The sequence below is a fragment of the Antechinus flavipes genome, chromosome 3 (assembly GCF_016432865.1).
Source record: "Antechinus flavipes isolate AdamAnt ecotype Samford, QLD, Australia chromosome 3, AdamAnt_v2, whole genome shotgun sequence".
NCBI lineage: Eukaryota > Metazoa > Chordata > Mammalia > Dasyuromorphia > Dasyuridae > Antechinus > Antechinus flavipes.
Genome location: NC_067400.1, coordinates 10,453,687 through 10,466,604, shown reverse-complemented (window position 1 = coordinate 10,466,604; position 12,918 = coordinate 10,453,687). Strand labels below are relative to the sequence as shown.

At 51.3% G+C, this 12,918-nt stretch overlaps 1 protein-coding gene across 1 annotated transcript in view; it reads left to right on the top strand.

Annotated features, from left to right (window-relative positions):
• Nucleotides 1–7,911: 7,911 nt before the first annotated feature.
• ERFE (erythroferrone) overlaps nt 7,912–12,918 on the top strand; it is a 12,019-nt gene continuing 7,012 nt past the window's right edge. The window contains exons 1-5 of the mRNA XM_051990475.1: nt 7,912–8,220; nt 8,443–8,884; nt 9,046–9,350; nt 10,909–11,034; nt 12,381–12,483. Coding sequence (XP_051846435.1) covers nt 7,912–8,220; nt 8,443–8,884; nt 9,046–9,350; nt 10,909–11,034; nt 12,381–12,483 — 1,285 coding nt within the window. The remainder of the gene's footprint in view (nt 8,221–8,442; nt 8,885–9,045; nt 9,351–10,908; nt 11,035–12,380; nt 12,484–12,918) is intronic.

Genomic DNA, 12,918 nt, shown 5'->3' with positions numbered 1-12,918 from the left:
GCATTAAGGAGTGCTTCCTGTAGGGGGCGGGATTTGGGTTGGCACTTGAAGAAAATTAGGAGACTGAGCTGAGGACAGAGAGAATACCAGGCTTAGTGGACAGCCAGGGCAAATGCCCAGAGTCTGGAGATCAGGGAGGTACAGCCAGGAGCCTGGGGTTACCGGATCACGGGTGTGAGGACACATAAAGTGTGTGAAGACTAAAAGGGAAGGAGCAGGGAGGGCCAGTGAGGAGAGGCTGGAGAGGTCCAACAGAGAACTTTCTATTGGATCATTGGCTGTTCAAGCCCAGGAACCTTCATTTTCCCAAGCTGCCTCCCTACAGGTGAGAGGAGAGTGTGTGAGGGCTCGCCTTGGGCTTTCATCCGTCATCCTGCTCTGGCCGGGCACAGTCTGAAACAAGGGGCCTCAGGAGCCACATGGATGGATGGAGGGAGGGAGAAAGGGAGAGAGGGAGAGAGGGACGGAGGGATAGATGGAGGGATGAAGGGAGGGATGGAAGGAGGGAGAGGTGGATAGATGGGGGGATGATGGGATGGATGAAGGGATGGATAAATGGAGGGAGGGAGGGATGGGGGGAATGGAGGGATGGAGGGATGGATAGATGGAGGGATGGCAGGATGGATGGATGGAGGGATGGTTAGATGGATGGAGGGATGGAGGGAGGGAGGGATAGATGGAGGGAGGAAGGGATGGGGGGATGGAGGGATGGAGGATGGATAGATGGAGGGATGAAGGGAGGGATGGAGGGATGGATAGATGGAGGGATGGATGGAGGGAGGGAGGGAGGGATAGATGGAGGGAGGAAGGGATGGGGGGATGGAGGGAGGGATGGGGGGATGGAGGGATGGAGGGATGGAGAGATGGAGGGATGGCAGGATGGATGGATGGAGGGATGGCAGGATGGATGGATGGAGGGATGGTTAGATGGATAGAGGGAGGGAGGGAGGGATGGAGGAAGGACCAGGGGGAAGATGAGGAAGGGGATGCCCAGTCCCTCATTCCTGGAGGCTGTTGACAAGTCATGGGAAGGTAGATTAGCAGCAGGCCACCCTTAGCAAGGCATTGCTGACTCTTGTTGTCAGCAGCAGACGGAGTGTTCGTTCCCATGACTTCATCAGCCGGGTCTTTCCCTTGGAGGAAGAAACAGACAAACGTAGAGTGAGAGAATGAGAGAAAGAGCGAGAAAGAGAGCAGAGAACAGCTTGACAGCTTCAGGCTGCTGGGAAACACAGGCTAAGGCAGTGACATGAGAGCTCAAGAATGAGGATTCAATTTCAGCATAGCATGAAGGAGTGTGAGTGTGAGTGAGAGTGTGTGTGTGTGTGTGTGTGTGTGTGTATGTGTGCCCCCCACTCTGTACACCATCCCTCCCTCCCACCTTCCTCTGTTCCTTCAATCCTTCCTTGTGGGAAATCACCCACTATTCCCCAAATTTAGCCCTCCCTAGAGAGCATGGGATCGAGGGCAGTTTCCATCAGAGCCCTCGATTTCAGGCTGACCCTTGACCCACGTAAGATCAATGACTCTGAGCAGAAATTCTAGGGGAGACTCCCAGCACAGGAAGAGGGAAGGCAGGGGAGCCCCACGCCATGGCCCCGCGTGACCCCCTTCTGTCCCAGAGCCCCAAGCGGGTGGGGCCATAACCCGACATGGGGTCCCATGTGCATTTGCCCAGGCATTCAAACCAATTTGTTGTGGACATCCTGGTGGCTCTGATGACATCATTTGTACCATTCATTGTTTGGGAAAATAGCAACGGCTCCCGCCCTCTGCATCAGCTGGACTTCACAGAGCGTCCTCTTCTTTGAGAGGATTTGCATGATGTCACAGAGGCCTGGAGAGGCCTTTCCAACAAGACTGGCTGCTCCTCTGCCCCCTTCCCACTCACACACGAGCACGTTGTCCAGTTTCGGACAGATTGAGCCTGATGCATTAACGTTGGGCAGGTTTCTGTCTCTTAAATGAAAGTAAACGTTTTAGCTCTTAGCAAGAAGGCAAAGGAATAGCCCCACTGGGGAAACCAGCAGAATCTCCCCATTGGAGGCAATTGCAGAGGCTGTTTGGTCTAACTCAAAAGAATCCCCCCCTCCCCGCCAAGGCAATTAGGGTTAAGTGACTTGCCCAGGGTCCCACAGCTAGGAAGTGTTAAGTGTCTGACCAGATTTGAACTCAGGTCCTCCTCAATTCAGGGCTGGTGCTCTATCCACTGTGCCACTTAGCTGCCCTAAAAGAATCTTTTTTTTTTTTAAACTAGATTCTCAGCTAATTGTCTGTCCAACCTTTGCATGGAGCCCTCTAAGAACAGAGAATTCACCACCTCAAAGGACAGGGAATTCACCCCCTGCTGAGATAGCCCCATTGCATTTTGGGATATCTCTGCTTTGGGGGAACTTCTCCTAACACCTGTCCCCACCTTCATCCATCCATTATTATCAGCTGTACCTTTTAAGGCAAAGCAGAATAGATTCAATACCTCTGCCATGTATATGAAGACATATTGATTTACGGACTCAATGCTAAGCTAAAACCTATGAAACTATTGATGGATACTTTTTTAGAAAAGATAACAAAATTCAGTTGGAGGAACATAAAGTTGAGATCACAAAAGAAATAATGGAGAAAAACCCATTAGAGATGAAATAGACATTGTATCACCAGCCTCAGATTATATTAAAAAGCTGTAGCCTAAAGACTTTTGTTCTGTTTTGTTTACTAAGTTTGCACCCAATGTGGAGCTAATAAAATAGGAAAGCACATCAGTGAAAATAGACCGCAGAAGCAGAAACCAGCAGCATTTCAGAAGAGCAGCCCAGTGGAAAATTAAGAGCATAAATTAGTGAGGAAAGGATTTCTAGCTTTGGGGGAAGGATACTGGGGAGACTAAGAAGTAATTTGGCAGAAATTAGATTTAGATCAGCTCCTTACACCATAAACTACAACAAATACCAAATATAACTGTGACCTAAGTGTAAAAGGTGATGACGTCAAAAAAATGAAAGGAAATGTTTCAGAACTATGGGTAGAGGAAGAATCTTGGAATATATAAGTGATAGAGAAGATCTTAAAATGCAAAACGATTTGGACCAAATAAAACTAAAACTTTAGTAAGGAAAAAATCAATGTAGAAGAACTAAGAAGAGACTATCAAATGGGACAAATATTTGGATCCAGTGTCACTGATTAAGGGGCAGCTGGGTGGCCCGGTGGAGAGAGTGCTAGGCTTGGAATCAGGAAGATCTGAATTCAAATTGGGCTTCAGACACTTATTTAGTTGAGCCATCTACTCTGTTTGCCTCAGTTTTTTCATCTGTAAAATGAACTTGAGAAAGAAATGGCAAACCATTCCCATATCTTTGTCATGAAAATCCCAGATGAGGTTGTAAAGAGTTGGATATGACTAAGCAAAACAACAACAACAACAAAAATCATTGATTAAAGATCAATATCCATGATACAGAAGGAACTGGCAAAAATACTTAAAATCAAAACTCATCATCAGTAAATAAGGGAGGCAAAGCATATGAGCAAATGGCTTTCAAAAGAAAACTTGAAAGATCTCAGCAACATATCCTCCATATCAGTCAAGAAATAAAATTCATTAGGTAGTTTTCTTCCTGGAAATTTCCCATTTAAAAAATCATAGATCATTCTCTTAAGGACCTGCTTAGGTGAGGAAGTAATTGGATTTCAAGGTGATACACTCTTGGCCATCTCTGAAGTGTAGGAAATTGCTCCTTAACTCATGTCATTTAGTGACAAGCAGAATGCTTTTTGAAAAAGCTGAAAAGATTTACCCAAACTGATACAAAGTGAAGAGAGCAGAACCAGAAGAACATTGTACACAGAAACGGCAACATTGTATAGTGATCAACTGTGAAGCACTTAGCTATTCACTTCTGAAGAACCTAAGATGAAAAATGCTGTCCATCTCCAGAGAAAGAACTGATGGGATCTGAATATGGACTGAAGCATATTTTTTTATGTTTTTCTTTATTTTTCTTGTTTGTTTGGGTTTATTTTCTGGTCTGTGTTATTTTGCAGTCATGCAAAACAATTTCCACATTGATCGTGTTGTGAGAGAGACTTGATTAACTTTTCATGGAGGAGGAAGGGGAAGGAAAGAAGAAGAGGAAAAACTGGAAACTCAATTTTTAAGTGAACATTAAAAATTGTTTTTACACATAATTAGAAAAAAATAAAATATTTGAAACCAATTTTTTTCTAAAAATTGTGTCATTCTATTTCTCTGCAATTCACATAATATTGACAGACAGAGCTGTCTCTGTTTTGGGGAATATAGTAACTCTTCCAAATATTTGAAGATGTTTATCATATATCCCCAAAGTTTTATCATCTGTAGGTTAAGTGTCAATAGTTCCTTCAATAAATCCTTGTATAGCTTTGTCTTCGAGGCTTTCACTATCCCAGGTTGGTCCCTCCCATCTGGAATGATCTCATTTGTCAACGACCTTCCTGAAAATTGCTGCGTGTAACTAAACACAATATTGCATGTGTGGCTCACCAGAGTTCAAGGTAATTGGGATTATCAGCTCCTTTAACATGGACAGTATTTCTTTTAATGCAGCCTTGGATCATAGAAGCCTTTTATCCCCCAGTGTCATCACACTGTTAATTTATATCAAGCTTGTAGTCTATTAAAAATTCCAGCTCCTTAAAAAATAATAAAAAAAATTAAAAACAAACAAAAAAAAATAAAATTAAAAAAAATTCCAGCTCTTTTTGTCATGAGCCATCAGCTGATGTGCTTCCTCCATCTTATGCTTGGACAGCTGATTTATGGAAGACAACTAAAGGAATGTGCATTTACTCCTATGAGATTTTTATCTTTATGATTTTAATGCAAAATGCATTAAGGAGTTAATTTTTGAGATATCTGAAAGAGCGGGAGATGCTAAAGAGTTTAAAAAACAAAAGCAGCAGATAATGTTTTATGCCAAAAAAGAGAATCACAAAGGTTTTAGTAACTAGTTGTTTGTGTGTCTATTTACTCTTCTCTACAATAGCTTTTTGAATCATACACACACACACACACACACACACACACACACACACACAGATAAAGGGGGAAATATCACTGATGAAAACATGAGGAGACTTTCACAGATGGTTTTCCACAACAGACTATATCCACACAATCATATAACAGACTGAAAGGCAAGAAATACAAGTTTACTTATCTTAGGGTTCATTAATTATATATAAAAAAGCATCAATTTGATAGGAAAAAAAGAAAACTTATATAGAGACTTCTTTCAATGAGATTTCTTGCATGTATTTTTATAAGATCATCATTCATTATCAATTACAAGGCATAAATCAGGGAGACGTACACTCTCCAAAGTTGTCGTCCACTGTCAGAGTATCCTGTTCGGAGACCAAATGTGGAAGGGGTTCCTGTAGATGGTCCTATTTATCACATGCTTCTGTTTGCCAGTGATGTTGCGTGTAGAGTCCCAGAATGTTATAGACCTTTGTAAATGAAATCCATAAACATTCATAAAGAAGTCTGCCTAATTATGCACGTGGGATGTAGATCGCTTATGGTTATAACTTGTAATTGAATGGAAAAGCCATTGGTAACAGGTTGCAACTCACTTCCACCCACTGGGTATGGTTTCTTGTCCATTTGCAAAGTTTGTACTTTATCTATGCATAAGTCCAGGGGACAAACTTTGCAAATGGACAAGAAACCATACATCCAGTGGGGGTAAATAAAAACCAACGGTATAATGGTATAAATGATACCATCCAGGGGGACGTGGACTGATTTTGTTGTAAGTGCGAAGAACAATTCTGCACTGGTGTTTAGGGACTATTAGAAGTACCAGAAGAAGAGCTTCAGAATGTTGGAGAGATCTTATATGGAAAGTATTAGCGGAAACATAAAACAGCTGGAGTATATAGTCCCCAACGAGGGACTCTTGTCAGAAGATACACCCCTCTATTTCCAGCCACAATATCACTAAAAACAATAATATCGATAATAACGTGTTTATATAGCACTTTAAGATTTGCAAATCGCTTTATAAATATATAGCCTCCTCTGGGTCTCATGATAACTGAGATGTAAGTGGTATCATCTCCAGTTTATGGTGGAGAAACTGAGGTACTGAGAGGTTAGGTGACTGGCCCAGAGTGACACAATCAGTAAGTGTTGGAGGCTGGATTTGAACTTTTCTGACTCCAACACTAGCACTCTATTTACCACGTCACCTAACAACAAAGTCCTTGCAGCTCGTTTTCCTTTCCTTTTATCACTCTTTTGCTGTTTCTTTAACAATCTAAAGTACAGTTCGCACTCAAGAAGAGCGAATGTGTTCTGGCTAACTGTTTTTGGACTGTCTGGCCTCTTTCTATCTCTCTTTGTATCTGTGATGTTCTGTGAAATCTTTGTACCTCTGCATTTTCTTTGAGGAGAAATCGAGGCTGTCCTTTGTGCATATGCATTTATACCTTGAATGCTTCTACAAGAGCCGGGAACATTTTTTACTTGTATCTGTGGAAACTAAATGCATCGTCTTTGGATGTTTTTCCCAGAATAAACATCGGGTGGGGATATAACAAGTTCAAAGAGAAAATTGACTTATCTAGGCCGCTTCCCAGTTCCAGTATGTCCTACTGCCTGGGTGACTAAAGTCTTGCGGACGCCCTGGTATATAAGGGACATATATCGCTCTCTGTTTTAATGATTCTCTACAAGAAAATAATGGGTATTACCAAAATATACATAACCGCATCACCCCACCTTCTCAGGAAGATTCATTGGCTCTATTGACTTAAAACTCCTGAGGTTGGCGCTCAAAATCCTGAAGTACCCAGCATCCTCCTCTCTTGCCAGTTTGGTTGCATGCTACCCCCTTAGGCCAATCTCCATTTCACAGCAGCTTTTCTGCTAGCCGTTCCCTGACTCCCAAATGCCATCTCTCGCCTCCGTGCTGTTCCATAGCTGGGAAGCACCCTGGACAGGGAGACAGGCCCTCTAGTCTCTTTTCTTTCTTGATCTCTCTTCATCTCCAATTCATTGAATCTCTAGCACTAAGTGGAGAGGGGTTTGGGAAGGGGGGGGTGAGTACCTCTCCAGGGGCTCTCCTGATCTCTGCCCCCTCCCTTTCCCTAGGTGTTAAAGTGAAGGCATGACTCTATCTCTCTGCCTCTGTCTCTGTCTTTCTGTCTCTCTCTATCTCTCTGCCTCTGTTTCCCTTTTTGTCTCTTTCTGATTCTCTCCTAGTCTCTTGTTTCTGTCTGTCTGTCTGTCTGTCTGTATCTCTCAGTCCCTGTCTGTTTCTCTCTCTCAGCCTCTATCTCTCTCAGTTTCTCTCTGATTCTTTCTTTCTCTCTCTTTCTCTTACTCTGTCCCTTTGTCTATGTCTCTGTGTGTGTGTGTGTCTCTCAATCTCTGTGTTTCTATCTCTCTTAGTCTCTGTGCCTTTTTCTGTCTCTCTCTCTTGTCTCTTTCAGTCTCTACCTCTATATTTGCTGTTGTTCATGGCATAGCCATGTAGGGAATAAAAGCTTCCCAAGCGCGGGGGTTCGCCATCTCTCATTGCAGCGTTTAGCACACTGGAGGCACTTTATATATATATATATATGTATATGTTTATATATGTTATATATATATGTAGGAATTGAATTCCAATAAGTAGCTCAATAAGTTATTTATCTAAATGTCATATCTTTTTTAGTGTATGATACTTAGCCTGCATACAGCAGGCACTAAATAAATGCCCGTTTCATTACATTTCCCTTGGAACTCCCCTGTCTCCGTGTGCCTCGTTGTACAGCCCAACTCTGCACCCTCCGTGGCATTAACACAACTTGGTTCAAAGCTGTTTTCAGACCACGACTTTCTCAGAGGAAGAAATTCTGAGTGAGTTGGGATCCCACGGGATGTTTGTGATTTACAAAGGATTGGACCAGGGCATGGGCACCAAAGGAAAGAAGCTGGTGACCAGGGGCCTGGGTGGTGGAGGCAGACACCTGCTTTCAGCTTTAGCTTTCTCTGAGTGCTGTGAGATCTTGGGTCAGTCACTCTCTGTGCCTCGGTTTCCTCATCTGCCCAAAGAAGGGCCGGACACGGAGCAGTGGAACTGGGTCTGGGGTTCCGCGGACTCCAGCCCCCGGGCCTCGGAGCCTCCGGGTTCCGGGCCCCCACGGGCGAGGGCCCTCGGCCAGCCGGGATTCTTGGGGCCGCGCCAGGTCCCAGGGGCTCCCAGGCCGTCTCGGAGCCCGCGCCCTCCCTCTGCGCTCCCGCAGCCCGTCTTCGGGGCCAGAAGGGGGCTCTGTGGCTCCCGGGCCAGGCCGAGGGAGGCCGCGAGGCGGGGAATTCAAGCTTATTAAGAGGAGGAGATAAGAGCTGGAGCCGGGAGATAGGGGAGGCTGCAGGAGGAGGCCGGAGCCGGGGAGGGAGCCGGGAGATAGGGGAGGCTGCAGGAGGAGGCCGGAGCTAGGGAGGGAGCCGGGACGCGCACAGACAGAGATAACGCAGCGCAGGGGAGGGACGGGGAGAAGCAGCCGGCCTGGGGAGGAACCAGAGGCGGCCCGGGTTGGGGAGGACGCGGGCGATGCCGAGAGGAGGGCCGGCGCCGGCGGGGAGGACGGCCCCCGGCTCGGGCCCCCGCTGATGCCCCCGGGGCCAGCCTCGCCAGCCGCGCGGACCGAAGCCGCCACTGCCGCCCGCCCCCGGAGCCCAGCCTTCTTTCCAGCTTGGAGCGGGCCCGGAGCCCTGCCCCTCTCCAAGATGGGGGTCCCCGGGGGCCTCCCCGGTGCGCGCAGGGTCCTGCCCACCCCCTCTGGAGGGGGTTCGCGTGTCCCCCCACACTGAAGCCAGCGGCTAGGGGCCCGGGGGAGCGCTCCTTCCTGGGTAAGAACGGCCTGCGCCCCTGGGAACTAACGGATGGGTATGAGGGGGGAGTTTGCCACAGGAGCCACTAGGACCTCATCCTCCTCATCCCTCCGGTAGCGCGCTCTAGGCGGCGATCCCCATCCCCCCGTGTCTCAGGGCAACCTCCTGCTTCTTCCCAGGTCTCGGCCTCGCCCTCCGCGGAGACTCGGGGCGCCCGGAGAGGACGCGCAGGGGCCCCCGCCGGAGGGCTCCGCGCTCCGGGACGACCACAGCTGTCCTCCCCAGCTGCCGGCTCCTGCTGCTCCCCCCCGGCTGCCGGCTCCTGCTGCTCCTTCTGGGGCTGCTGGCAGCCGCCTCCTGTGTCGGCTCGGAGGAGTCGGAGAGAGACGCCGGGGGCCGGGGGCCCGAGAGGCGGCCTCCGGGGAACGCCCTTCCCATGGAGCGGAGGCTGAGCGGCGGCCCCCTCCCGTCCTCCAACGACCTGGTAAGATCCGCTGGGCCAGCCCCTCCCCCGCCGGCCACGGGGAGAAGTCGGGGCTGGCCCATCCCCCTAAGACATCATCCCCGAGCGTAGTTTGGGGGCCGGGCTCTGAGTGCCGGAGGCAGAGTGTGAGAAAGAGGGGAGCCAGAGAGGAGGCAGAGTGGGGGAGTGACGGCCCAGCCGGCCAGCCAGAGGGGCTGGATTCGGGTCCTGCCACGCTTCTGACTTTCTGTGGGAGCCGGGCCACGTCCCCGGCCTCCGGCTGCATTTCCTGGCCCATGATACAAAAGGGCCGGACTTCCAGCCGCATCGTCACTTAGAGGCTCCCCTCTAATCTGAGAGCCGGAGGGACAGAATCCCTCGCAGGGAAGTTTCTGGGTCAGGACTCGAACTCAAGCCTCGCGGACTCTGGTTCTGTCCCGCTGCCTCCTGCCCGCCTTCTGCTGTGGGAAGCTTTTCAGAAAGAGGGGCCTGCCAAGGGAGCTTTCCCTGACGTGTGGGAAAGATTATGGGAGAAATAAGGGAACTGGGGGCGAACCGGGCGCCGGGAACAGGGAGCAGGAACCGAGCTTATTTGGGGAAGCGCTCGCACCCTCGCACCCTCTGAATTAGGTTTTCCGAGACCTTGTCTTACCCTTTGATCTCAGGGGATCTGGAGACAAAGGGGGGGGGTCTTTACTCTTGGGCGAGACGGAGGGGTTCGGTTTGGGAATCTGGGGAAGTGAGAGCGGCTGCCGGCTCTCCTGTACAGTCCTCCTGGCTCCCAGCTCCCTCCCCCGGCCCGGCCAGCTCCAAACTCCCGGGCGGCAGCTCCGCTGTCACAGTGGGCCTGAACTTCTGTAAAGTCAGGTGGAAGCCTGGGGGGAGGAACCACGGGATGCGGGACTGGGAGGGCTCTTGGAGTCGTCCCTTCCTCCTCCCCCCGCTCCTGTCAAGGGCAGACGTCCCTCATCCTTCTTGCCATCCATGTTGGCAATATTGGAGTCCTCCTTGACTCCTCCCTCACGTGGCTGCCTCATCCCCGAACCTTGTTCTTTGCCTCCAGGATCTCTCTTATATGCAGGGTCTTTCCTCGAGGATGTTTTAACATCCTAGTTTTTGGGGGTCACCCCAGGCTATCCCTCTGCCTTCCCAATGGATTTCCCTCCCTCCCGTCTCTTCCCCAAAGCATCTTCCCAGAGAGCAGTGCGACCCTGCCCTGCTCAGTAACTTCCAGTAGCTCCCCGGACTCCGGAGCAAACGCCCTTTGACCTTTAGCGGATCTTTGATCTTCAACTTCCATTTTTGTGAGCTTTTCCCCAGCCCACCTGTGTTTGGGTAACTGTCCGACAACATTTACAGATACGTGAAGAGACTCGGATTGGGCGTGTGTGCCACAGTAAAGCCCCGGCCTCGTCCTGTTTCTGCCCTCCCGGAGCTCAGGCCATCACCGTCCTCCATTCCGTCACGTCACCGTCCTCTGCTCCGTCCCGTCACCGTCCTCCCCTCCGTCCCGTCACCGTCCTCCGCTCCGTCCCGTCACCCCTTCGGCGGGTGCCACAGCTCTCGTTCTCTGTTCCAGGAAGCCCCCGCCACCGAGAAGCCCCAAAGCATCAACCCCAGGGACGCCTGGATGCTCTTCGTCAGACAGTCCAACAAAGGGGTCAACGGCAAAAAGAAGAACACGGGGAAATCCAGGAAGTACAAGGTAAGCATGGGGGGGTGGGGCCTGGGCAGCTTCTGGGGAGAGTTCTGGGCACGAGTCCTGGATCACCAAGATGATCCCGTTGGAGCCTCGCAATAAGCTTGCACGAGAGGAAGTGCGGGTATTATTATTCTTTCTACAGAGGAGTAAACTGAGTCAGAGGGATCAAATGACTTACCTATGGTCAATTAGCTTAGTAAAGGGTAAAGGTAGGATTCGAACTCAGTCACTTCTGACTTGAGATCCCGGGCCTCTATTTCATCATAGCGATCACTGAGGACATTGAGTTCAATTCCCCCCGATCACAGGATCTCAGATCCTGAGCCCGGAGGGTCCTTAGCCGCCCTAGTTCTGTATGAGGAAACTAGAGGCAGAGCGATGTCTCCGAGGCTACACAGGTGCTAACTGGCAGAACTGGGCTCGAACCCAGGATCCCGACTCCAACTCAGGAGGAATCAGAACCCTGACGTGGGCCAGGGATGGTGAGCCAGCCAGGGCCACGTTCTCTCTAAGCTTGGACTTGGCTCGGCTCCGCCATAACCGGCAAAGTCTCCTCCCATCTTGAGATTCCTTCTGGTCCCGGGGACCCGTCCGGGGCTGGCCGGCGGACATTAGCAGGAGGCAGACCATCACCCGCTTTCAAGGAGGGTTTGGTCTTGTGGGGTAATGAGTTCCCGGTCACTGGAGGGATTTAAGTGGCAGGGGTGACCCCTTGCTGTGGGAGGGGCTCGTGGCCAGCCCCGGGTGAGATGCCACAGTCCCAGAGGAGCTGCACCCCAAAAGCAAGAGGGGGGACTTCTCTGAAGGCAAGTCATTAGTGCAGGGAAACCTCCCCCGACCCCAGCTGCTTTTGCTGCTTTTCTCGAGCCCCATCGAGAAGGGAATTTCTTCCCGAATAGTGGCCCATCAGTGTCACCAGCTGCCTGGCGTCCGGGCTGTCCCCCGGCCCCCGAGGGCCCCTCCTCCTGCCGCCCCCGTTCCCGCAGCCCCCGCTGAGAGGCCTGGGAGGGGGCGGGACTGGGCTCTCCTGGTTCCGGCCCAGCCGCGTCCTGCTCCTTGTCCCCAAGTCACCGCGAAGCCTCATGGGAAGGGCCGAGGGGAGGCCGGAGCTGCCGGCTCTGAAGCCCGAGGGAAAGTGAGCGCCCCGGGGGCAGGGGCCGAGCCCGGGACAGGCCGACGGGCTCCGGGCCGGGAAGGGGGCTCCGGGCGGGGAAGGGGGCTCGGGGCCAGGGAGAGAATTCCCTCCCAAGGACTCAGCATCCCAACGACCCAGGCCAGGAGCAGGATTCCAGGGAGACCCTGGCCTTCACGCGCTGCCTCCTGATGCTTTTCCGGGTCCTCTCTTCCAGCTGGGGCTCCCAGGGCCGCCCGGACCCCCCGGCCCTCAGGGCCCCCCGGGGCCTCTCATCTCGCCAGAGGATCTGTGGAAGGAGTTCCAAGCGCTGCTGAAAGGTAGGGAAGGGGGGGGAGGGGGACTGCGGGGAACCAGACCCTCTAAGGCCCCCCCGGCTGCAGAGCTGGGCGTCTCCGAGGGTGGCCAAAATCTTAAGGGAGCTCTGGTGCAAACCTGTCGTTCCGCACAGAGAAACCGAGGCCCCGGGAGACCGGATGTCGCACCTGGGGCAGAGGCAGGAGGAGGCGGGAGCGGGCTCGGAACTCGGGGCCTCCTGAAGGCCGAGCTTCCCAGAGACAGTCAGTGAGCCCTTATCGGGGGCCAACGGGGGCCGCGCGAGGGGGCGCCAAAGGGGCAGAGGGGATTCCTGCCCTCGGGAGCCCAAGGGACCCGCCCCCCGCAGCGCAGACACAGACGCACAGACAGACAGACACTCGCACTGAGACACTCATATAAACACAGACACACACACACAGACACACTCAGACACACTC